At 41.5% G+C, this 27249-nt stretch overlaps 1 protein-coding gene across 1 annotated transcript in view; it reads right to left on the bottom strand.

Moving 5' to 3' along the window:
- PTBP3 (polypyrimidine tract binding protein 3) overlaps positions 1-26992 on the bottom strand; it is a 54585-nt gene extending 27593 nt beyond the window's left edge. Inside the window, exon 1 of the mRNA XM_077345306.1 lies at positions 26841-26992. Coding sequence (XP_077201421.1) covers positions 26841-26990 — 150 coding nt within the window. The 5' untranslated portion in view covers positions 26991-26992. The remainder of the gene's footprint in view (positions 1-26840) is intronic.
- Between the last annotated feature and the right edge of the window lie 257 nt (positions 26993-27249).

Consider the following 27249-nt stretch of genomic DNA (forward strand, 5'->3'; position numbering starts at 1 on the left):
GATGAAACCAAGTGTTTATGCACTGAATGCTAACAACATAAATACATGGTAAATATAGCAAGTGATTAGTTTTGCTTAAAACTAAGAATGCTTAATGGATCAGTGGTGGGAGTGTCAATTCAATCCAAAGAAAACTGCAAGCTCAAAAGTTCAAATCTCTGTACTGCAGGATTTGGAAAACCCCAGACATTAGGCCAGCATAGTACCTATCACGTTCAGCAATTCTTTATTTATTGTAGCATCTCCTGGCAATCTTAAGTGGAAGTACAAAGCTTATTTATCATTTCATACCAGAGTATGTTGTACAAAATAAAAATACATGTGCATGATGCTTTTGTCACTGATTATTTTGTACCATTCAACTATGGTGGATTAATTTATTTCATCCAGTTATTTTCTACACTGGCTCAAATATTTAATTAAATGAAGCTTCTGAAATCAGTAATAAAACTATAAGAAACTGGGGAGAAATAAGGTTATGGCTAGGGTTACCCAATTATGAGAAACCACAAAAAGTTTACAATAATCGGACAATAAGGTCAATAAAATATAAAACGCTCAAGGCTGAAGAATTAGTGATTACTACATTTGTTGTCCACCTCCAAGAGTCAAAGACAATGTGTCAAGGGCAGCTGTACTCAGTTACTGAGATATATTATTATTTATTATTACACCAGGATAAAGATGACTGCCTAATAAAATTAGGTTAACACTACAGTTTCTGTTCAGATCATCTGCTGCCTTGTGGAAACTCAGGACCCAAAGATTGTGAAATTCTCCAAGACTAGTTTGGGCTAGCTGACAAAGGATAGGATCAAGTCAGGAAAGACCATATTCCATTTTGCAAAGGAGGGGAGTAGCTTTTGCTAACTATGGTCACCCTTGAAGGAAAATATACACTTAATTTGCAGAATACTTGAAGGTTTTAAGTCATTTTGTCAGCTGTTTACATACACACAAACAAACATATATATCACAGGACAACTTGAAATATAGCCTTGCCAGTATTGTTACTGTCTTCATGAGTTGCAATATCAAGCTGATTTTTATCATAAACCCTCATTGTATATATTTGGGGGGGACTAGCAAATATTCTCCTAATTAAAGTTCTCCTAATTCTCCTAATTATCAGGCCCTTTATTTTAAATCTAAAGCAAATATATTCTAATTTTAGATAGCAACACCTCATTAAGACATGAAAGTATAGAATATTCATGTAACAAAATGAAGATACAAATGGTTTTAAGCATCCATAAAAAGAATATGCAGTTGTGGCTCTTCTAACACCTTGTTTCAAATCCACATTAACCATCTGGCAATACCACAAACCTACTGATGTTGCAGGATAGCAGTCAAAAGGTTGTTGCAGCTTCAATGGTGGGTCTAAAAATTGGGAGATGGGAGATAGTACCATACTATGAACTTTAACCTTATTTAAAAGATTCCTACCCTCTTCAGCAACAATAGCTCAAGTCTCTCAGTGGTTTCTATTACCTCGGTGAAAAGCAAAATGTCCTACATTTTATCAACTGCCAGCATATAAATGAAATCATGCCTTTCAAATTGTCACGGCATAGTTTAATTGATCTTCTTCAGAGTTGTCACTATTCAGGTTAGCCCCCCCCCAAATGATAATGCACTTTTTCATACAAATATTTTCTACATACCAAAAACTGAAAATGCATAAGGTAAAAGCTTATCTCAGTGATCACATATGAGAAATGCAAAGGCAACAGGCTACATTCACATATGAAGAACAAACTATGTTTTCTTTGTAAGCCACTGAGTTTCATGTACTACCTTCGCCTCACAGCTAGCTTGGATACGAAAGAAATCAGACAAAAAGATACTCTGGACATTATTTCATAAAGTAGGATTCCAAACATGGCTTGGAAATTGGTTTGTAAACAAAAAAAACATACCATTATCTGATCTGTACATGAAACACTATGGTTTGTCAGTAATGTGAACTTATTATTGACATCATTTATATACACACTCTTCTCCCCTTTGAGGACCCAAAGTGACTTATATTGTTCATCTCTCCTTCATTTTATTCTCACAAAAACCTGTGAGGTAGATTGAGTTTGCGGAGCCCAAGGTCATCCAGCAAGCTTCCACAGCAGACTGAGATCTGAATCTAGATCTCCCTAAATCTTAGTCCATCCCTATGAATTTTCTGGAAATGTTTCAACAGAAAGATGAGGCCATATAACGTGCTCCAATGTAGCATATTTATTGTATCTTATATACAAAACAGCTTTAAAATCTCCCATGTTAATTTCATATCCTAGACATAACATAATTATACTGAGACAGATCTAGATGGGTATCCATATTAATTTGCCTGTAGCAATAGAAAAGAGCAAGAGCCCAGTGGCACCTTAAAGACTAAGAAAATTTGTTGCAGGGTATGAGCTTTCATACGTTTGCATGAAACTTTGCATGAAACGTTTCAGAGAACGTTTCATGCAAAGATGGGTATGATAAGGGACCAAAATGGTAGGGACCTCACAGAAGCAGAAGAGATTAAGCAAAGGTGGCAAAATTATACAGAAGAACTATACAAGAGCGAGCTTAACATCCCTGATGACCACAGTGGGGTAGTTACTGACCTGGAGCCAGACATCCTGGAATGTGAAGTCAAATGGGCCTTAGGAAGTCTGAGCAACAATAAAGCTAGTGGTGGTGACAGCATTCCAGTTGAACTATTCAAAATCTTAAAGGACGATGCAGTAAAAGTGCTACACTCAATATGCCAGCAAATTTGGAAAACTCAGCAATGGCCACAGGATTGGAAAAGGTCAGTTTACATTCCAATCCCAAAGAAGGGCAATGCCAAAGAATGTTCAAACTACCGCACCATTGCACTCATTTCTCATGCTAGCAAAGTTATGCTCAAAATCCTACAAGCTAGGCTCCAGCAATATGTGGACCGAGAACTTCCAGAAGTACAGGCAGGATTTCGAAGAGGTAGAGGAACTAGAGATCAAATTGCCAACATACGCTGGATCATGGAAAAAGCTAGGGAGTTCCAGAAGAACATCTACTTCTGCTTCATTGACTATGCTAAAGCCTTTGATTGTGTGGAGCACAACAAATTGTGGCAAGTTCTTAAAGAGATGGGAATACCAGAGCATCTTATTTGTCTCTTGAGAAATTTATATGCAGGTCAAGAAGCAACAGTGAGAACTGAACATGGAATCACAGATTGGTTCAAAATTGAGAAAGGAGTTCGGCAAGGCTGTATACTGTCGCCTTGCCTATTTAACTTGTATGCGGAGCACATCATGAGAAAGGCGGGATTAGAGGAGTCACAAATTGGGATCAAGATTGCAGGGAGAAATATCAACAACCTCAGATATGCAGATGATACCACTCTAATGGCAGAAAGTGAAGAGGAACTAAAGAGCCTGTTGATGCGGGTGAAGGAGGAGAGTGCAAAAGTTGGCTTGAAACTCAACATCAAGAAAACAAAGATCATGGCAGCCGGCCCTCTCAATTCCTGGCAAATAGATGGGGAAGAAATGGAGATAGTGACAGATTTTATTTTCCTCGGCTCCAAGATCACTGCAGATGGGGACTGCAGCAAAGAAATTAAAAGACGCTTGCTCCTAGGGAGGAAAGCTATGGCAAATCTAGACAGCATCCTAAAAAGCAGAGACATCACCCTACCAACAAAAGTGCGTTTAGTCAAAGCTATGGTATTCCCAGTTGCAATGTATGGCTGCGAAAGTTGGACCATAAGGAAGGCCGAGCGTCAAAGAATTGAGGCTTTTGAACTCTGGTGCTGGAGAAGACTCTTGCGAGTCCCTTGGACTGCAAGGCGAACAAACTGGTCAGTCCTAGAGGAGATCAGCCCTGACTGCTCTTTAGAAGGCCAGATCCTGAAGATGAAACTCAAATACTTTGGCCACCTCATGAGAAGGAAGGACTCCCTGGAGAAGAGCCTAATGCTGGGAGCGATCGAGGGCAAAAGAAGAAGGGGACGACAGAGAATGAGGTGGATGGATGGAGTCACTGAAGCAGTAGGTGCAAACTTAAAAGGACTCCAGGGAATGGTAGAAGACAGGAAGGTCTGGAGGATCATTGTCCATGGGGTCGCGATGGGTCGGACACGACTTCGCACATAACAACAACAACAACATGAGCTTTCATGAGTCACTGCTCCTTCTTCTACTACAGACCAATATGGCTACCCACATGAAACTATCTCAACCAGGGCTCCCTGGAGTTCTGACAGAACTCCTTTCTCCTAAATCCTGCCGCAGTGGACGGTCACAAGCTATTCCTGGCATTGCCATAAAAGCAGGGAACCAGTCATTTCCATTGACTAGGGGTGGTATTTTTGCATGATTAGTGTAGCTGGGAAACAGGGCTACGCCTGGATGCCTACTCCTGTCTTAATCGCCTTTCTTTCCCCGCCCCGCAAATTGTCCCTGAGAATAGCAGGGAGGAGTGGCCAGCTGACATCACTTCCGGCCTTGTTCAGGACTCCTTGAAGCCTGAAAAAATATTTCAGGAGCTCCTCCATGGTCAAAAGGTTGGAAAAGACTCCTCTACATGCTACTAAATATTCTTTCATCCTTGTCCATTGGTAGCACATGCCCGCCTACAATATTCACATCTAACTCTTCTTTGAAGATGTCACAGTAACTCAACTAAACAACTAGTAAACCTTATGCAAATACTTATAGCTTTGCCAATTCAGTAAAATAAATAACTGTTCTGTGTGCTTGCTGAAGGTGAGGAGATGGAGGGAATCAATCTGAGATTTAAAAAATTAGCTTTGATTTTGATCTGCACAGCCAGTCAAATTCAAATATATCATTATGGTTTGTACCCCCCTCAACCTCCTTAACAAACTACTAAAACATTCTCCAAAGGCCTAGGGATACTGATCAGGAAAAGCATTTATTACAACTCTGAAACTGCCAAGCTTGCCCAATAGTGTATTGGCCATTGCATCCATTAACTGCTACTAGTTTAATGAAAAAAACCCTTAGAAAAATATTCTGCAAAAATATAAAGTTCTTAAAAAATTAAGTTAGTAAGAGACCAACAAAAACGTTTTTAATATGCAATTCAGATGCTATGGGAGGAAGCTGTGCATATCTGAAAATTTCAGAGGCTTGTTCTTGCTTGCAGAAGCTCCCTTACGGTCCTGTAATAACTTATTTTCTACTATTACTCTATGAATTAAAACATTATCTTAAACCCCTGAAATGTATTATTAAAAAGAAATCTTGTTTTATACTCCTTGAAATAAGACTACAAAGGAAGAATAAGGCTATACTCAAAATGTAATAATAAACCAGGGGTAGTCAAACTGCGGCCCTCCAGATGTCCATGGACTACAATTCCCAGGAGCCCCTGCCAGCGAATGCTGGCAGGGGCTCCTGGGAATTGTAGTCCATGGACACCTGGAGGGCCGCAGTTTGACTACCCCTGTAATAAACCATTGTTTGTCCTTATAGAAATAAGCCTTGGAAGACATCATAATTGTGAACTCCCACCCCAACCAACATTTTGGGAGCTGAAGATTTCCTAGACTGTCAGGATACTTTGACATTTCAGTCTGGTTTAAGAAACAGAGTTTGTCATTTTCTTGTCTAGTGTAATAAACTGTTAGCAGTCAGGCCACTCTTCTCATTGAGTGGCAGTTTATAGACAGAAAACCATGAATATCCTTCCTCGAAATATAACTTCAAATATCATAAAACAAATCATTGCCTGGTCCAGAGTGACCCAAAATGGATGCCAGCCAGGACAAATCTGGATAATGTAGTTTAGAATGTGTGAGAACAACCTCCTCTTCACCCTAGGGAGATGTATAATTTAGGACAATAAGGTTCCCAAGAATCTACAAGCTACTCCATAAGGCTCCACCCTCACCCATTTATCATAATGAGACAATATTTAACATTATTCCCCAATCCTGGTAGCTTTCCCGGGCAAGTAATCCATGGGTTATCAAGGGCAATTAACACCTAAACTTTACTTCAACAAATCTCATTACATGTCCCCCAGAGTCATTTTCTACCATTGGGCCATTCATCAAATGTCATCATTTCCTAAGGTAGCATTTTGCCCTGTAAAATATAGCACACTGCACCATAGCTGTGTGTGTTCTTGGATTCACTGAACAACCCCATCTGCATGTGGGCCTGCCTCCTTTGTGCTGGTCCTTTTGATGCTGTCTGTAAATTGTCTTTAGTATTGGTAAATATTGACTTCCCTAAAATTACCTTCTCTACTCCCTGATTTCCTCTTAGCTAGCCTTGTACCCCTTTACATCCCTTCAATAAAGAAACTTCCCAGTTTAGCATCTACTGGTTATTCTGAGAGTTGGTGGAGATACCATTTACCTGCTTCACACTACTTCTCCCTAAAAAGCTAATTTCCCCAAACAATTAGGAGACTACCTCTTTGAGTAACACTATGGCTTATGGTTATGTATGAACCTAAAGTTTGAGAAACATTAATTCAAATATAAGACAAAGTTACAGTTGTCTCTTAAAATCAAGAATTTTTTTTCAATAGAAAGCTGCACAGTGCTTATCCTTGAAACAGTTTGTAATTTAAGCAGACATGTGAGCAATTCATGCCAGTGGCTTGTACACTGTGCCACAAGGCAAGTGCCTAGACTGAATTGCAGTTCTTTTCCTCAGATCTGCTGGAAAGCATTCTGCTTGCATCCAATTTTCACATAACATTAATTTCACCTTTTTTGTGTATATCTCAAAGTTTGCAAGCAATTCTTCTCTCCTCCCCAGAAATTCCAAGTAGACAGCAGGCTTGCATGGTACATTTGACTCTAAGCTAATGGCAAAAGGCTATTGAGAACCAAGACAAAATGGGTAAAAGAGCAAACCAGCAGGCCCAAATGGAAACATCAGGATGAACTCAAGCTGGCTACTTATGCAAATTTTGGTACATATCATATGAAACTAGGAATTCTTTCAAGTGATGTTAAAAAATCTACTTTTGAATAGAAAGTTGGTATGGTACAGTAAGTCACAGGGCTGTGTTTCAAATCCACATTTGCCTGGATCTCATACAGTTGTTGTGAAGCTAAAGTATCACTTACAGAAAGGGAAGAATTCAAATGTAGTTTTTTTAATGGGATTAAAAATATAAGCCAGTCTCAGAATATAAAAACAAAACTGACAGGGAAGAGAAACCCTAGCATCTAAGTATTGTGGGAGAGTTAGCCTTGTATAAAGAATGTGACTTTATGAAGCCAAATTACCTAAATGAGATAGCAACCAGCTTTATTGACAACAAACCCATCCCATTCCACACTGGTTCAACAAGTTGATCAGCAATCTCCCTAGAAACAGGGCTGCTAGTTTAACAAGAGAGCAGCTGTTTTAGTCTTGCTTGCTCACTGGCACACTTGGCATGCAGCTAGTTCCATTGTCTCATGTATCAATTATTGAAACTCTCTGCTAGATCAGTAACAAGATACCTTGGTCCTAACAAAAGGCACACAAGAGTGTAATTAAGGAGCCAATGGAAAGAATGTTTATTATTGAAAGAAATGCTTCAACGTTGATGTAAAAATGACTAGAAACAATAAGGTAACGATGGCAATATACTTGAAATAAATGTCTTAATGGAATGTGTAATATCTTATATTATTTGCTTTCTAATTTAAAATATCTACAGCTTTCAAATAATTTCAAGAGTTTGCAGTTGTAAGGTTATGAAGCTTCAGAACCTTGCAAATAGATTTTCAGAGGATGATCACTTGTGTTCTGCTCCATGCTGGCAAAAGCCAGTAAAACTACAACCCCACACACACACTGCTTGTGAGATGGTTAGAAAAGGAGATGAAGCTTGGCAGCAAGTCACACTGACATGCTTACTCCCTATCTTTAAACAGCCCATGGCGCCACGGTCTAAATAATTCGTTAAGCCCCCTTGAGGTGGGCTTTGTCCGTGATGAGGAAGGGTCCGGGTTGGACCCTTCCTCACGACAGACAATCGGAGGGACCAATCGGCAGGCGCAAAGCGCCTGTCGATTGGTCCCTCCGATTCCCAGCCTGAGCAACTGCGAGCCGCGCACAGCGTGGCTCGCAGTTGCTCCCGGCCTGACAAGGTGAGAGGCGCGAAGCGCCTCTCGCCGCGTCAGGCCGCCGCCCGAGGGAGCCCCTAGCAGTCGCGCGAAGCGCGGCTGCCGGGGGTTCCCTGCCTGGCGGACTGACGCCCGAGGGAGCCCCCAGCAGTCGCGCGAAGCGCAGCTGCCGGGGGTTCCCTCCCTGGCGGTCTGACGCGGCGAGAGGCGCAAAGCGCCTCTCGCCGCGTCAGACCGCCGCCCGAGGGAGCCTGCCTGCTGCCTAAAAAAGCCTGCTGCCGCCGCCGCCACCAACGACGACGCCGACCAGCCCGCCGCCGGTGAGTCCTAGCGCCCGCTGCATTTCCCTGCAGCGGGCTTGCTTACTAGTTTTTCATAAATTGCAAAGAAACATCTGCAACAGTGGGTGCAGATGTTTCACCTTAGGAATTCATCTCAATAGAAAAACGGCTGATTATTCAAATTCTTCAGGAAGCTGAATAAGGGTGGGAAATGAATGTGCTGTAGACAAGTCAAGCTTTTAAAAGACAAATTTAAGGAACTTTTATGCAATTGGTCTTATATTTTGTACCCTGTAGTCTCCATTGCACACAACGAAGCTATATTTTTAAAATAAAATAAAATATTTCTATTCCACCCTTTCCAAGTGGGCTCAAGAAAGTGGACAAGAAGGTTGGCCTCAACTTATAAACACACACAAAAACTCACCACCATCTGACATTAAACATAACAACAATCTGGGTTTAAGCCAAAAAGTCTCTGGGGAGGTCAGTGACTACAGTGAAGGGGAATTGGTGATTACTGCTCTCCTTATTACTAGCAGAAGTGATTTACTTGGAAGGAAAATGACTTTTGGAGTGAATCCTCTGCCCTTTGTTTTATGTAAATGCTTTATATACTACACCAAACTTCAATTCAAACTCATTTGCCTCTAAGGATATGCAAAGTAATGCACACCTTAATTAGTGTAGCCATTCGCAACAATGACCAGCTTTAATGTATTATTTTTGTTAAACTAAGAATGGTCCCATTTAACATATTTTGTTCTAAGCACTGTATTATTTGTTTAAAAAAACAGCAGAACCAAGTGGTCTTAAACAATGACAACTATGCAGAAGTCCCATCCATGTGTTCAGGGAAGGGGAGTGTGCATGTGGTCTGCATGCAGCAAATAAAGGCAGTAAATATATGAAAGGCTGCTACACGTGATCAGCAACTATTTTGAAAATGTTCAACATTTAAAAAATTACTCTCAGGTTTCCTTTCCTCTTCAGTAATGGCTCCCTCATTGTACACAGCTGAATACATATTAATGACTCTTATATGTTTTCACAAGAACCGATATCACATGAGGAATTTGTCCCCAGGACAGTCTCTTACTGCTCAAGGGTTTTAATGCTGCTTCCACATGATGTCAGCAGCAACCTGGAGCTCTCAAGTGGCTGGCATGCCATGCACACACCCATTCCTTATTGGTTTTCTCAAACTGGCAGCATGGAGAATTAAGACATCTCCATATTACATTATATTCATGAAAAATCTTTAAATGTTTCATTAGGGTATCTAGTAAAGTTATGTAATACAAAGGACAGTTTAAGAGAAAATTTATGGCCCTTTCCACAGATTAAAGATGCTTGGCAACTAAGCTTGTTGGTAACTTAAAACTACTAAAAGTTCAAGGACTGTAAGATTCTATTGACAGAGAAACAATGGCAGTAGACAAGTGTTCAAGAAAACCTAGTTTCCCTAGAAAATTCTTTACCAACTTAATAAAATTTCTGCACATTAGTAAAAATAACGTCAAGCCCACAGGCTGGCAAAATGCTGAATTCTATCACGCCTCCCAGGCACTCTGCACCTTTTTGCTGTCTTGCCTTTGTCTGCTTTCTTTTCACACGTCTTACCTGCCACTGGAAGAGGTGGAAGAGAGCAATGCGCATTATAAGTGTTGCACCTCCGCCTGTCAATCAATTCAAGCAACTAATCCCCTTTCTCCATATTTTGATGCAGTTTAAAGGTACCGCAATGCCCGCTATTTTTTTTGTAATCCATACTTCTCCATTGCAATGCTTATGTATGGAATCATAGAGGCATAGTGCTTTTGGGACACCACCCCTTAAGGAATCACAAGTCTTTTGATAAATTAAAAAATTAATATAATTCCTGATTTGGGGGGTCGGAGAAACCTTTCAAGAGGCACGCTTTGTTGGATAAAACATTATTTTATTTCTGACATCACCTACATACATATCTACCTATTAGTTGCTCCAGGCATGTCACCATTAAAAAAAAGAAATTCCCATCCCCGGGAACAAAGGAGAGGGAGGTGGGTACAAGGGCAGGATGAAGCAGGTGAGCGCATTTGAGCCTTCGTATCTTGCTTCTGCTGGTTATTCCCCAACAGCTAGCGCTTTCTGGGGTGGTGAATCCAGTTTTTACAATTCCCAAAGAAGTGCTTAAAAATGGAGGATGTAGCGAGCTGTCCACTAGATGTGGGCGACGTCATGTGCAGGGGCCGGAATATTCAGCTTGCAATTGACTGGCATAACATTACGTTTAATGGGTATGGAAATGCCCTATCATTACCAGAAACACTGCCCTGAAAGATCACTTGTCAATTATTATTGACTAGAATTAGTCAGGCCCCCCTCCCCGAGGGGGCTGGTGCAGCATGGCCACCCGCCCGCCCGCGACCTGGGGCGTTCTCCCGGCCCTGGGAACAGCCTCGCCATGGCGCAGGGCCAGGAGAAAGCCACCCCCCACCCCCCCAGCAGTGACCCGGGGGTGGGAGAACACTAGCATTGTTGGGGGGGCAGAAAGGAACAGGGACGCCGCGTCCCTAATGGGGAGGAGAGGTCACCGGGAGGACTCACCACCTTGGAGGTCTTCTCCGTCTGTGCAGTGACTTCCCTGGAGGCCGAGGCGGGGCCGGGCCAAGCAGCCAATGGGGAGCCGCGCAGCCACTCAGGAGCCACGAGTTTTTATCCCGGACAGGGCCTGCCCTAGCTCCTCCCCAGGAGCCCTTAGCCTTTTATTTAATCCACTCTGCAGCAGCGGTTAAAGATTTTAGCCTGAAGTAATATCATTCAATTCATGCAACTGGAATTGCTAAGTATTTTATGGAAATGAGTGCCACACTAAGACATGCCTTTGGACAATTTGCCATGCAAGTATTTTATTTTTAATTATCAAGTTTGTATACCACCGTTCTTCATGGATGGTTTGTTTCAAGGCATATAATAATAAACATCACAATCCTAAAATGATAGTAGTAAAACTTAGCCCTCATCTGACTCCTCTCTTCAGATTGCTTACTCATTCGTGGATCCCTTTAAAGGGGGAAGAGAACAGTGTGGAAACTTAAGTTTCTTGACAGGCATGCCAGGATTTCTTTTTTGACAAGCTAGAAAATTTTGACATCACATTGTCTCTGGGCAGAATGAAAGAGTAGCATACACAAAGAAAGACTGGGAAGGATCTATATTGATTATCAGAAGTGAAGACATTTGATAGGCTGCTATAAACTATATTAGAAGTTTTTTACTAATTAACCTGGAGAAGTAATATTGATTCAATATTGCCAAAAGTTACTAAAAATTTAGATAGAAGTGAATATAAGAATCCAAAGAACATGAAATGTCAACAGCCCAACATTTGACAAAATTAGTATTTAAACAAGTATCAGGCCTGAAAACAAGCCTATGTGAGAGAAATGAAAATATCAGAGTATTTAAGATTTACTTTGCATCTGGGAATTAACCTGAAGATATGCAAATAAAGTTCTAATTAACATAAGTTGTTACTGGCAGACTCAATAACAACATCTACAATAACTAAAATTACATAGCAAAAAAGACAAAAAAGACACCTACTAGAATAAAGCATAAAGAGCTGATGAGTTCATTTGAATAGCACTCCTTTCTATCACTCCCTGTATTATGATATGTTCATCTGCAAAGACTCATCACCATATCCAAGGGGAAAGCAGAGAGGCAGGATATTAAATTATTTCTAGTAAGTAGAGGGCAAAGCACTGTACTGTATTGTGCTACAAAAGAACATCCACGGGGAGTCAGGGGAACTACAGGGATTTGAAATTTTGGCTTGCCAGGGCATGCAGTAGCTACATGAAGTATTTGAGGTTGGGGCTAAAGAGGAAGAAACAACAGAGAATGCACATCCCTTGAATGCATCAACTAAGCCCAAGCCCCACTCTCCAAGAAGGTATTTTAAGCTGTGACAGGCACTGTGCCTTTGCTACTTGAGCAGCTACTATGTTACTGGACCCAAAGGAAACTATGGCCTGCTTCTGGGCATATTAAAAGATGGGAACTTTGAGAACATGGTTCCTTTGAACCTAAAAATATCCCTTTAATCATGATGTTTAGCCCCTGGCTGATAAGCACCAACAATTTTATTTCCAAATCGCTACAAAACACTGTGCAGTAAATGCAATTACCTGGTTAACACGGTGAACTGCCAAAAGTCAGTACTGTAAAATTCTATGTAGTTCTATGATGATAAAGTCTAAGAAATGTATCGGCTTAGGTGCACTGACGCCATGACATTTTCTAATTAGTCAGGATGAACATGCTGGCAAAACACAAAAGCTGTCATTCCTTCCCTACCTCACAAAACACAACATGTGCTGCACAGTATCCCAACCACACTCAAATAATACAACAATTTAGCAGAAATACAAGTTCATCCACTCTGAAATTGTCCAAGGAGTGGAATTATCCAGCATCATCCTAGGGAGGATAGACAGGTATGTGTCTAGTCCCATCCCCAACACTAATTGATGCTATACCATAAAGAGGTCTGACCCACTTCAGACATTACTTTAAAATGTTGCTACTACCAAAACAAGGAACTACATATACCTGGAAAACTGCTTATGTAAAATGACTCCCTGTGTGGTTTGGACATTTTCATCCCACAAAGTATTACTGCCCTCAGGTGTCTGGAATGTTCCAAACTGCATGAGCTGCATCACAAATACTAGTTCATGCACACGTGACTGCATGGCCTTTCTGCTAAGACATGCAAAGCGAGCTAGAGTTTCTCTTTAAGTTTAATGAGATCTCATAAGGCTACCAGCCTGTGTGTTCTTTTATACATTCTGCTGCTCTTCACCATGCTACATGTCTCTGCATGTTTACAGATTACTTTTGTTAAACCCTTGAGCCAGAAGTTAACAGTTCTCAGCCTCTGTGGAACTGAAGGCCTGCTTGGCCTCAGCTATCTATCTTCTTCTGAAGGGGAGCAATCTATGCAAGACAGAGAGGACACTGCTTAGAAAAGCAGAGGTTTCGAGGGAACTACTCTTCCATCATTAGTACTTCCTCGAAAATGTTATGAATGTGTGTGTGTGTTTGGTGGTGGGGGTGTTATTAGACCCAGATCTCCCACTGTTAAGAATGTGGGGTATGATTAGACCCAGATCTCCTACTGGAGAAACAGGTTGTTAGTCTCTAAAATGGGTTCTCAGCTACACCAGCACCATCAATTATCATCTGGCTGCCCTAGGTCCACACCATAGTAGCCTTGAGGCTTCACTATGGGCACTCAATCTGGTTCTGGACTCAAAGCCAAACTAAAACTACAATTACTTTAAAATGCAACTCCTACTTATAGTTGGAAGTGCCCACAGGGCTCACATTGCCTAAATCTGGTTATCTTTACTATTGCCTGTGTTTTTTATTCAGTTCAGGTGCTGGTGCTTCATAATGAACTCACAAAACCGAAAGACTGCTTTGCCCTGTATGAATTCAAGTGCCAGTCTCCATTACCACAGGGGTTCTTTACTATTCCCCTCCTGAACTAAAGTGAAGACAACTGCAGTCTGTTCACTGCGTTGTTTTTTTCTTTCTCAGTCTCCATTTTGTGTTACAGATTCTCTGAAGCACATGAAATAAGCCTTTTCATTTATGGCTTTCAAGACTGACTGTACAGTAAAATACCCCATTATGAAACTTTAGTTGATGAGTTGTAATGCATTTGTATCCTATGCCATTATGTACCTTGGATCCCTGACTACTAGGAAAAGGGCAAGTAACAAGGATGAAATCATCATCCCAGCAGAAGCAAAGCGCCATGACATGTAAGTAATTTCGAAGCAATTTCCTGACTCAGACATTTAACTGCAGAATATCAAATTCATGCCCTTCATAAACACTGAGAAGGACTGTATGAGCCTTGTTTATCATTAAACTATAGTTGTACATGAGTATCAACTGTGCTGCCATACTAATTTCATTTTTTGTTGTATGCTATTTTTTGTAAATTCAGCCAACTAATATGCTTCAGGTCAGCTTTTGCACACATGTCTTCTTGCAGATCTGTGCTCTTAGCCAGCTCTGGGTTAGAATATTCCTGGATATTTTAGGCTGGAGCCTCATGAAGTGTGGGATTTGGGGAAGAATCTCAGTGGGGTATGAGGTCAAAGAGCTATGCAAAGAGCTATTTTCTCCAGGGAATTAATCAGTTGTGACTCCAGGATATCTCCAGGCCCCACTTGGAGCTTGGCAACCCTATCTCATCATCAATTCAGCTTAGGGCCTTCTTGGTCTTTAGCCTGAATGTGACATATCTATAGAATGATCTACCAGAGGTGGTCTAGAAGGAATTGCTATTAGCTCCTTCTAAAACAGTTTACAATGCCATTTTATTTCAGAGGGCTTTTATTTGAGGCTGCCTTTGAGGCAATTGCCTTGAAGGCAAGTAGACTGGCTACAAAGTGGCTGATAATTCTTATTTGTAGATATGCTTATGTACTTGTGTTCTGTTTTTGGCTTGTTGGCTTAGCTACTTTGAAACCTCAAAGAAAGGCAGGATGGAAATATTTAAGTAGACAGAATCAGTGGCCTAAGATAAAAACTATTTTAGTTATGCCTTCTAAAGTCTGCGATTTCTGAAAGACAAATTATTTTTAAAAATCTAATTAAAATCTTCTCAGACAGTTATGATATTTACCCCTTAAAGCTTTTAATATGCTTAGATAGATATTTACTCCTTAAAGCATTTCCCCGATTTTGTACTCCTATTGTCTCATTGTTAGCATGTTCAGTCAACATCAATGATTTGTGCCAAAAATTTAATTTACTTAAATGCATTGACAATAGGTCTTTAGTGTTCCAACAATGCACAGTGGGACACTAAACAGCTGTTGTCAATACTTTTAAATTTTCTGAGCAGAGCTATACTCTAAGTCCACTGAAGTAAATGGGACAGAGTGTAACTTCAGTGAGGACTACCCTGTACTTTGATCTGCCACTGAAATGGTATCCGCAAGTCCCACCCAACTAGACATTTCATAGAAGCTCTATAAGAGCTTCTTGTGGCGCAGAGTGGTAAGTCAGCAGTCATGCTGTCTGAAGCTGTCTGCCCATGAGGCTGGGAGTTCAATCCCAGCAGCTGGCTCAAGGTTGACTCAGCCTTCTATCCTTCCGAGGTCGGTAAAATGAGTACCCATCTTGCTGGGGGGTAAATGGTAATGACTGGGGAAGGCACTGGCACCCCGTATTGAGTCTGCCAAGAAAACGCTAGAGGGCATCACCCCAAGGGTCAGACATGACTCGGTGCTTGCACAGGGGATACCTTTACCTAGAAGCTCTATGGAATTTGCAAACCATCATATATTAACTAAAATTTGTACAATGAGCTTTCTTAAGGTAGTTGTCCAATACAGCAACATCAGTCAAGAGCACAGCTTAAATAGTACTCTGCATTTTTGCTGAAATACAGTGATGGAGAAATGCTGTTTAAAGTTGAAAGCACAGAAATGGCAGATGTTTTCAGCACAGTGGAGTTCAAAGGCCACTAAAAATAGTTGTCACTTGGCCTTGAAAAGTCTACACAGAACTAGAGCACAACTTTTCAGATGGTCATTACTTTTAAGAGATGGATTCTCAGACACCACCACAAGTCATAAAAATCTAAGAGAAAAAAGGGGAGACTCGTTAACTGCTAGTATTTTGTCACTCCTTTAGAAGCTCAGTGGATCTAAAATCTTGATCTTTCCTGACTCCCCATATGCACCATATCTCTAGAAAACTTTTTGAGGATTGAGAAACTCTTGGGAATACAATGAGATATAGAGGCCAGAAGTTCTAACATGAAATCCACAGAACTCAGACTATCCCTTGCACTAGTAGAAATTACTTCCCCAACACATACCTTTGGATTTATATGAGAATATATTATTACTCCTAATAACTTCTGAAGTACAAATTGTATCCAGTGGTGTCAGAAGGAACACAACAGTGAACCTGCAAGAATACTTAATACTTCATTAAGAAAAGAGAAAGAGTGAACTAGCAAACTCACAAAAAAGGTGTGTGAACATCAAAGTGTTATCCAGAAATTGGAAAAAACAAGGGGAAGGGATTAACAAGTGCATATGAAAGGACAGAAAAAGATTCCTACCTTTAAACCGACTGCTATAAGATCTGTAACAACACTGTGTGAAAAAAAAAATGGAGAAAATGGAAACGTTAGAAAAGTAGTTATTGCACAGGCAGTGGTAAATAAAGCTAAAAGAAGGGAAAAATCTAAAAAATGTAATGAGTTATGGAATGTTTTTTGCAAAATAAAAGGGACAGTTTAGTAACAGTGCAAGAAAGGAGAAGTTTAGTTAGAACAGGTAGTATAGCACTGATTCTTTAGATGTGTTCATCATGAACATGAACAAAATGACTTTTTAATTTGTGTCACATACACAAAACAAAATTCTGACTTAAAAAACATATGATCACAAATACAAATGGAGTGTAACTCAGAGAGTATCTCATTAGTTTTGTTTCATTTTTATGCTTTCTTACAAAAATTACGTATTTCCCATCATCATCCTTGAGTGTGATAAAGTTCAGCCATGTAAACAGAACTGTCCTGTGTCATCCATATTTCTTTTTGAAGTTCTCAGAATATTCTGTCCAGATTCTGGATTGCCACTGTCACAGTGTCACTTTCCAGAAAGGAAAGCAGTCCTTTATGGCAGTGGTCCCCAATCCCTGGTCCGGGGACCGGTACCGGTCCATGGATCAGTTGGTACCGGGCCGTGGCTCCTCCTCGTACTCCTCCCCGGCTGCTGCCTCAGGGGCTGCCCTGGCACTCTGCCGCCGGCTCACCTTTGGTGGTCTCCAGTGGCTGCCATGGCTGGGGCTCCCCCTCAGCATGGCACTGCGCAGCTGCTGCTGGCAGCACCCCCCAGTGGGCAGCGGGAAGTCAGAGGTGCCAGCAGGAAAGCAAGTGGAGCAGGGGCACAGGCGGCAGCGGCAACGCCCTTCGACAGAAGATTATTCCCCTCCTGGGCCTCAATAAAATTGTAAAGCCTTGACTGGTCCCCGGTGATAAAAAGGTTGGGGACCACTGCTTTATGGTATGTGAGAAATGGATGAAGATGGTCTTTCATGAAGGATGTTCCCATAAACAAACAGGACAGAGCTAGATTTTAAAGCAAGGTTGAGTGCCAGGCTTTAAGGGCTATCTGCTCAATAATCCACTCAACAGCTGAAACAATAATATACAGTAAAAAATAGGGCTGAATCTAAAGTGGTCACTTGCTTGGTAATATAGGTTAGATCCATGTTAGTGGACAGGACCCTCGTTGATAGTATATCCATTATTAAAACTGATGATAAATGTGTTTATATTTTGAAGAAATAAATTTGCTTCTATCTATATGTGGCATGAGGAAATACAGACTTACAGATTTTTATGTTAAATGTAATCCCTTAATATGATATGAAGAAAACACAGGCTAATCAGTTTACTTTGTCATATGTAACACTGCAGATAGGTCTAATCAGTAACTAGCTCATAGTGCTGTTTCCATATCACAATGCACGGCTTCATGGGGCAAAGAAACATCTTTTTGCTAATGAGCAGAAATCAGCTTTTGAATCCATGAACGTCAGGTTGGGAGGCAGTGACAGAATAGGCAAGAAGTCGGGTTATGAGAATAAAATTGAAGTACCTTGCAATTCATTTTCCAGATTGCATCTTTACTTTTATCATGACCTCATATTATTTACCATGTGAACAACTTGTGCATCTATGTGCGTATAAAAAAGCAAACAAAGATAAAGTGTAAGATCAGACTGAAAATGTTTCTGTGCAAGTACTCAGGGAAGATATTAGATATAACTACTGGGGAGACAAGTGCTTCCATCAGAGAAATTGCCTTCAAACAGAGCCACTAAAAAGATACCACAATGCACTGCAGGATTTCAAAATTGTTAAATACATTTACAAGGAGGGAAGCATCTATTTCAAATTTGTTAATGCAAAATACAGTACCATATACAGCTCCACAGCAAATTACATCTTTCTACTGCAATCACTTTTGGAACACACAGAAAAACATTGACAATGGACAAGACTAGCATAGGGATAGATCCTTAAAAAAATATCCGGGGGGAGGGGGGAATCAGCAGCAGTGTGAAAAATAAATAAAATGAAGAAGCATTTCAATACAATATCTCAGCATCCATGCCAGCATCAATAACATTGCCTGCTAACCTAACCATGATTGCAAACTATGTACCTGTAAACTAGCTCTCAAATTGAAACGAAGGATACAGCTATCTGAAAAGGGGGAAACAGCATGGAAACTACACAAAAAATGATCAGTAGATCTGAAAGAGCTTCCGCACACAAATGATATTACTGACCCAGACATCACTGACTATGAAGACTAATGTTTATGATAACCACTGCCGGAAAAATGATCATAGACCCACTCAAACATAGCCATATGGGGCCAAGGAAACACAAAGTGTCAATTCACCATATGCTTAACAGTCAAGAGACGGGAAATATCCAGTTGTGCCACCTTGAGCTCCTAGAAGAATGGTGTAAAAATGTGGCAGATGTTCAAGAAAAAAACAGCTCTCAACTATGTGTTTAGGACTCTAGGCACAGTTGATTTACTGAAAGTTCTTTTGACAATTTGCATAATCAGCTTTTATCTGAATATATAGAACCTAGATCATATTAGCACATGAGTGGATGTGTTTAGAAAAAAAATGCTTATTCCATATGGATATCTCAATCAAGCTTTAAAAAATGATCTGTCACACTACTTTAGTAACACATTTAATTTTGCTAGTATTATGCACAAGTACAAGTTAAACAACATTTGGTACCTTGTTACAGTGATACCATTCCTTAGCATAACACGGCTACCCATTTGAATCTACCATTCCGTAGCATGTAATACATTACACATTATCTTAAATGATTTACCCAGGTATGACTTTTAATAGAAACACTTTATCTGTTTGTGCAGAGAATGTCTCACTACAACTTGCTCCGCGATGCTATTCAGCTTTTTAAAAAACTGAACTCCTCTTGCATGATAGATGTAAAATCTATCATGCATACCTTTTGTCTCACAGCCAACACCTAGACATATTCACTTGGGAGAAAGCACAGCTCAAGTTAGTTCATGCATTTGGCATTGTCAGCACTGACATTTTTACCATAGGTGAGTGTGGGAAGAATTGTATTGTCTACTTCAGAACAATCCTTATTGCTGCACCAGTACACAGTTATGTTTCTCCTAGTCTCCTACTTAAAATTGTTAACTATTTTTATTTCCTATTCTAGCTGCACCAACTCAAGATGTGGTCATTAAACTTGCTGTTGGAAGCCAGAGCTTTAAATCACAAAGGCCAGTCATGGAGAAAGAGGGAGTCATAAACAGAATGTTGCTAGGCAAGCCGCTTTGCATGCCAGGTACGGCTGTTTGTTATCTCTCTGCTGGATATTCTTATTTGGGGTCTCAGTTAATATGAAAAAACACCAGTATATTATATTCTGTTAAATAGTCACCTCACAAGTATATTGTTCATTTTATCATGGTGATCATCACAAGTGAAGGAAAGCTTAAGTAGCCACCATTTTATAATTAAGTACAGCTTTATTCAAATATCATTATCTTAAACTGACCCCTCCCTTCTCCAAAAAAAACAGCATAGAAACTACTGTGTGGCTCGGCATTCTTACTCCTAAACAACAGTTTTGAAGAGGGTGAAGAGAGATCAAGTATTAGTCATAAAGCTCATTATACTGCTTTGCACAACTCACTTTCTGAGACTACCCAACCACATGAGCTGTAAAATGGGGAAAAAACCCAGTAAATATTGAAAACCGGTAAGTACTGAAAAAGAAAAAATGGCTAATTGTTTATAAATGGGAATTTCTGTACAAGTACTTAAGCTAAGAAGAAACTCTAGTTATTCAAAATATTTAAACTGTAAACATTTCTGCCAGTCCATTATAATTTACCAGAAAATACTGCCATTACTGGGGGAGGAGAATGACATCACAAGCATTTTGCACACTGGTAACCCAATATAAACTTTTTTTTAAGCAATTAGATTTTATAGCATGAGAAAAACTTTTTTGTTTATATCTAGTTTTATTGTAACCATTTTAAATATTAAGAAGGAATGGGCCTTGGTGCTTAAAGTGCTTGAAAATTTAGTTCTGGATAAAAACAATTTTAAAAGGCTTAATGTTTTAATTAGCAGCTTTAATCAGTCAATGGGGGCTAATATTAATTCATAAAGCTGTAAAGGGTACACCCCAAATATTGGGGGAAGGATAAATGAGGAAGTTCCTACTGCCTTGTTGGTAGAAAGCTAGAAGTAGATGAAGTCCATCTTGGTGGCTATTTTCCTCTTCTTCCTGTAGATATTTTATCTGGTCAGGGACAGAAGCATGAGCCCTGTTTTTTTCAGTCTCTGACTGCAAGTCACTGAGAGTGGCTAACAGAGGTGGCAGATCTGGATAGGCCAGATGCAGTTTTTTAATGTATTTGTTGTTCAGTATGGTATTTCTCTTCCTTCAAGCCACTCTGGAGAGCTAGGAGCCTAAGAATACCCAAATACGTAGTTCTGTAACAAAATACTTAAGGTGGCTACTCCTAGCTCTTCCGGATCAGGTTCAAGGTTTTGGTTTTGACCTTCAAGGCCATCTGTGGTCTAGGCCCAGCATATATGAGGGACCGCCTTTTGCCCTATATCCCCCGCAGGGCTTTACGCTCTGCGGGGGCTAACCTACTGGTCGTTCCCGGCCCCAAGGAAGCCCGCCTGCCTCGACTAGGGCCAGGGCCTTTTCGGTCCTGTCCCAACCTGGTGGAATGAGCTCCCGGAAGAGCTGAGGGCCCTGCGGGAATTACCAGCATTCCGCAGGGCCTGTAAGACGGAGCTCTTCCGCCAGGCTTATAACTGAGGCCGGGCGGAAATAAGATCAGCCCCCCCCTCACAAACTGGCGGTAGAGAGCGTCACCCCCCTCCGTAGTTGAGGATGCGGAGAGCAAATGAGTAGATTACGCCATCGCTGTTGCCATTACTGTAAATTATCGGGTTTTATTGTCATTTTATGGTTTTAGGGGACGGGGTTATGTAAGCCGCCTCGAGCCTTCGGGGGGAGGCGGGGTATAAATATAAATATAATAATAATAATAATAGCACAGGATATACAAATTTTGTAGGTTTATTTACTAGGTTTTTAGTCCTCAAATAACTTTTACTGATGTTTTAGGGATGTAAAAACATTTAATCAATTGGTAAGCAACAGATTTACTGAAGTTCTTTATCCAACAGATATCCACTTGTAGCAAACCATCAATGCATTTTATTCATGTCCTTCTAAAAGAAAGCCATAAGTAACCTCCATTAGATGTCTTCTGAATTTTATAATAGAGAACTTTAAATTGCATACTCCTCATGAAGACTGTAGCTTGGTGTAACTACTTCTAACCAAATATTGTTCGACTCAGACCTTTTATGCATGGCAGTGGCTGTGCCAGGCCACAGCCAGGGGAAGATTTTCCCCGGCACAAACAGTCCACCCAGAGTTGTATGTGTGCACACAAAACTCCTGGGTTGAAAGGTTCCACCACACTTTGTTGCAGAGGCAGCAGGGGGTTACTTCCATGAGGGTGGGATTGTGTGCCAATGCAACCCCACCTTCTTGGCAGGTTTAAAAAAATGCCCCGTTCAGCTCCACCGTGCCACAAAGCTGAATGGGGCATTTTCAGTCCTTGCTGGGACACCACAGGCAGGCCTATCCTTGTATGCACAGGCATGACCTGGCATGGCCCCAGCAAAAAAAGGGAACGCTCAGAATTCAGTGTTCCCTTGCTGGCCTTTTTTCTCCGTGCCTAATCAGTCTCAGCCAATCAAGTTATGCCACACTTTCCTTCAAGTATATTTTTACAATATTCTGTTCAATCGTTCAGGCGAAGTAAATGCAACCAGTGCCCAGAATGTAAGTACTCAGAACATATTAAAAGGAATCCTAAACAATGTATCCATGTATTCTAAGATCATCATTAGACAACTAATTTTCACTTAGTTCACATCCCCTATTGCCCTGGTCCTTTCAGCCTGATACAATTCAAGGCCTTTATTAACTAGCATAAGATCTATACCCATTAGTAACCAGTAGAAATATACAGTTATTTAAGCTAGAGTAGTAATCATGCTGTATACTGATGACCACATCTATACCTTTGGAATACATGTATGTATTAATTACATTTTCTCATCATTGCTCAGTGTGGCATATATTGTCCTCCCCTTCCCCATTCACTCTCCCAACAAATGCGTGAAGTAGTTTAGCCAGAGATAATAACTGGCCCAAAGACACCCAGTGAGCTTGACGGCAGTGGAACTTTGAACCTACATCTGCCAAGTCTTATGTACGTTCAGGTTAGACTGCCACATTGACCACTGCACCTCACTGTTCCTTCACACAAGGTTAATTCATTCTATCATAAATACACTTAGATGCAGGGTACTATTTACTCTCACTTTCCAGACACCAATTAAGCAAAATCAGGTACTTTTAAAGACATACAGACTTCCTGCCTAAAAGCATATTTTAATGTTACCCTCCAAATTTAACTCCTGCACAGTAATTGGGAGCATATTAACATTCCAAATAGATACCCCAGACACTTATCTTATCCAAAAAGACCAGATAGTTCTCTTAGGAATCTTTTATTTTCCTGTGTCCAATAAGTCACCCACCCAACACATAGTCAGGGATAATGCCTGAAATGCATAGAAAGAATTAAGGCAGAAGACAGATGTAGATCTAATTATATTAGGTTCTTTTGGGGGGGAGGGGCAGTATTAAGGCTCAGCAATCTCACATCTAAAAGACTGGCAGGCAGAAACTCCAACTTACACAAAATACTGGATATTTTCTTGAAAATTATTCACAATCTGCTCAATACCTATTTGTATAGATCTAAATGAAAAACCTGAATTGCATTCAGTGAAGAACTATACTTAGATTTTAATTAAAAATGAAAGTTTCACTAAAATTAATATACTTGTTTTACCTTGGTATAACTGAACACGGGTTGTAATATGAATCAATGTGGCCTGAGAAGTTAAACACAATTGGTCAAGCTCTATTTCTAGACTTCTTGCTTGATTTCATGCAGAGAAAAATGTGATATATAAGAAATCTGTGGGTCTTGTAACTATCATATTAGAAGTCAAACATTTAATTATCCCAGCTTTTGTCGAAGCATTTTGCTTACTTATCTTTCTGAAGCAAGTAAACATGATTGGTGACCCAGCCTAACCAGTCTAGACTACCCATAAAAATTCTATCCACTCTGACCTGCAGGAGCCTTAGTGACTCAGGCAAAACACTGAAAAGCACATATCTTAGCACACAAAATCTTGTTTTCAGAACAGGAAACAGAATTAAATATATTATTCTTAATACTATCATACTGCATTTCTTTTGAGAAACACCACGATCAACAAAACTTAATTTCTTAAACTGGAAGAGAAATGTCAGATCTCAGACAGGGACCGTGCTTTTATCATGCAAAGGCTTAAGGGTCAAACTAGCTACAGTTGGAGGGCTGGGGTCCTTTTGACTCAGAAAGTGTTCCTAAGAATTAGTCACATGAAGTAGATGGAGCGTAGCCTTTTTTCAATCAGGATTGATTGGAGAAGAGCTTACAGAATTTGATTATTTGTTTGTCCCCTGGATAAGCATATGCAAAACAGGAGGGCCCAGTATCTGTTGTAGAGTTTTTCTTGGTATCTCTGAGATATCTCAACTGGAGGTTCCTGGACTGTATTTGAAGATTGGACAGACACAATGTGGAGACCTGGAAGTTTTGAGAGCGTGCTTTTTTTTTTTATGGGACTCATTATGTGATATGTGTGTTAAAAATAATGTCTGTGACAGATATGTAATTCCTTGTATAAGTGAATAGTGGTTGTGTATGCTGTTTTGTGTCATTCATATTTAGATTCTTGTGTATAGTTGTAGTGGAATTTTTTTCTATAAGTGAAGAGCTATTTAATAAAGTTTTATGGTATTTAATAATTATGTTGTTTGTACAATATACATTTATGGTTGTCCTTTTTGTACATTGGGCTTTTTCTACTGTCATATACAGAGAATGGCTAAGGATCTGTGATGGGATCTCATCTAAACTGAAATATGGCAGTAAATACTCACAGAACCATCTGCATCCTCAGATATACCATTACTTGTGATGAGCACTATTTTGGCAGGCTTTCCAACTTATCCATTCTGAAATGCTTTTGAAAGAGCACTATTGCTGGTGCACATAAGGTTTTTGGACGGTTTTTGTCTGTGTTTTATATAGATTATAATATCTTTGTGTTTCTATTGGTCGTTAGGATCTTAAATGCTCAAAGAACACAGGGGAGTTGCATCAACACATGTGAGGCATTTCTCTGAGACTCTTCAGAGCAACTTGTTTTTTAAAAGACAGATCCACAATCTCAATCTTTCCCCCATTTGACCTTAAGTTACATTCCAGTTTGGAGACAGTTTGCTTAGTAATAAAGGTAGCAAAATCAAGCATCTTATACGATTTAAAGTTGTCTTATCTGATCACCAAACCATTTCAACCCCTCACCTAAGTTTCACACAGGCAACAAGGTACAATTAATGTATGATGTTTTTAGTTACTGTTCATAATATCAACTTGGGGGAGTACTGCCTATTAAGTATATGACCTTCTGTCATATCTCTGTGGCATTCTAGTCACAGAAATCTGAAAAAATGTATATAGCAAGAATAAGTTAATTTATGAAAGCTTGTTATGCATAAAAATAAGTCCTAAAAATTAGCACATAAAAACTCCCAACTTATTAATAGTCATAAGATGGTATCAAAAATCACATAGCAAACACTTTGCCAGATGATCAAGCTTTTGAGGAGCCACCATGGCTGATGGAAACACAGGGTTCAGTTTCATGGCTGTGAGAGGGCAGAGTTCTAATTAATTAGTTAATGGACTTCATCAGTATCAAGTCAAGATTACAGTTGTAAGCTTCTCCAGTTGTTGCTTATGATAGCACTACTATGTCAGACGTACAGTCACGGCTACCTTAAGGGTTAACTCCCCCCCCCCTTTTTTTAAGTTCTTAGGCTTCATTTTAAGCATTTATTTTTGGACACATCTGCACTTAAGGCGGCGCTCTCTCTTTTTCCTGGTTCTCCAAGCACCCAAGAGAAACAGAAGTACCGTGCGCTCTAACAACTACCCCTTCCCCCAACAAGGAAGAACTCCAGCAGCTTCCGCTACTGCAAAGTCTATTTCTCCCTCTCTAGAACCAGCTTGTTACAGCTAAGTCACAAACGCAGTTCCTTCACTCCGCCCCCACTAATGTGCTCATACTGGTTTGCCTCTTTTTGCCAGTCGATCAAAATGGAACCAGGAGAAAAAAAAATGGCCATACTTTCATTCAGTCCCCCACGTCCCAACCCGGGAGCAGCCGCAAAACTTCTAGCTCCAATACGCTCGCATTCACACCTATCAAGCGGCCGCAGCAAACAAAATGCACCATCCAGTTTTCCTCGAGACAAGCCTCGCTCTCTGATCCACACACGCGCACACACCCCAAAAAAGAGGAAGAGGAAGCAGGGTGGGAAGGAAGAGAAATCTGTTGCTCTTTCGGCAGCACTTATTTCTCGTCCCAGGGTGCCTCTCTTTTTAAAGACGGGAAAAGGGGGGGGGGGAGAAGGAGAGGAAAAAGAACAGCTCTCTCCCTTCCGACAACAGTATGGCGTGACTTCGCTCCAAGTGCAATAAACCCGAAATTAGTTTAAGGCAGGGGCGCACCGTGGGCCAGCCCTACGAGAGGAGAAAGTTAAAGAGTTTCTTTCCTCTCCGCCCCCCCCCTAGGTTTGGGAGCAAGGGAGGGAGAACAAGGAAGTAGGGGGGAACCTGTTTTCTTCCTCCTCACCTCCCCTGGAGCAGCTTCGGCTACCAACTCCTCACGCCCAAGGAAGGGAGAGAGACGAGGTCTAGGGTGGGGGCGCCTTTGGGAAGGGACGGGGGAAAGCTACTTCCCCCACCGACCCCCCCCTGCACCCTCACAAATCCTTCCTCTCTCCCCCCCCCCGTCGCCGACCTCACTCCCCCTCCCTGCCCCACCTACTTTTGCGCCCTCCTCCCCCCCCCCCGCTTCCCTACCTGCGCCAGCTGCTCCCCACTCCGCCCCAGAGCGCCTCCCTGGCCCCTGCCCCCCGGCAGCCCCGCGCCTTACCTGCGCCCTCCTCCCAGCCCCACCACGGACGTGCTGCCCACCCCCCGGGAGAAGAGCCGGCGGCCGAGCGCACGGGGGCCCCGTCAGGTGAGGCGGCGGCGGCGGGGGGCTCCTTCTTCCCGCCTCCCCAGGCGGGGGTGGGGGAGGCCGCCCGTTCCCGAGCGGCGGGGCGAGGCGAGGCAGGTACTTACCCATCCATGGCACAGACAGGAGGAAGGAAGCGGCGAGGGACGGGACGCCGAAAGGGGGAGGGAAGGGAAAGGGAGCGAAGCGGCCGCCTCAGTCAAGGAAAACGAGAAAGGCTGGGCGGAGGAGGGGGCGGGGCTGCCGGCGGCACGCATGCGTGGCCGCTGGGCTAGGCCGGCCCCGCCTCCGCCGCCTTCTGCCTTCGCCAGGGTTTACGGCCACACCCAAGCGTCAGCTGGGGAAGAAGAGAACTGGGGGGGAGGGGGGAGGCAAGGTGCGCGTGCGCGTCCCCGGCTTCGGTTTGAACGGCCAACTGTCGCCGGCCCGTGTGAGAGCGCGTGGGGGCGCGCGCGAGAGAGAGAGAGAGAGCCCTCGCTCACGAGGCCGCAATAACAACGCGGGGGCCTGGGTGCT

This window comes from Paroedura picta, chromosome 7 (assembly GCF_049243985.1).
Source record: "Paroedura picta isolate Pp20150507F chromosome 7, Ppicta_v3.0, whole genome shotgun sequence".
Lineage (NCBI taxonomy): Eukaryota > Metazoa > Chordata > Lepidosauria > Squamata > Gekkonidae > Paroedura > Paroedura picta.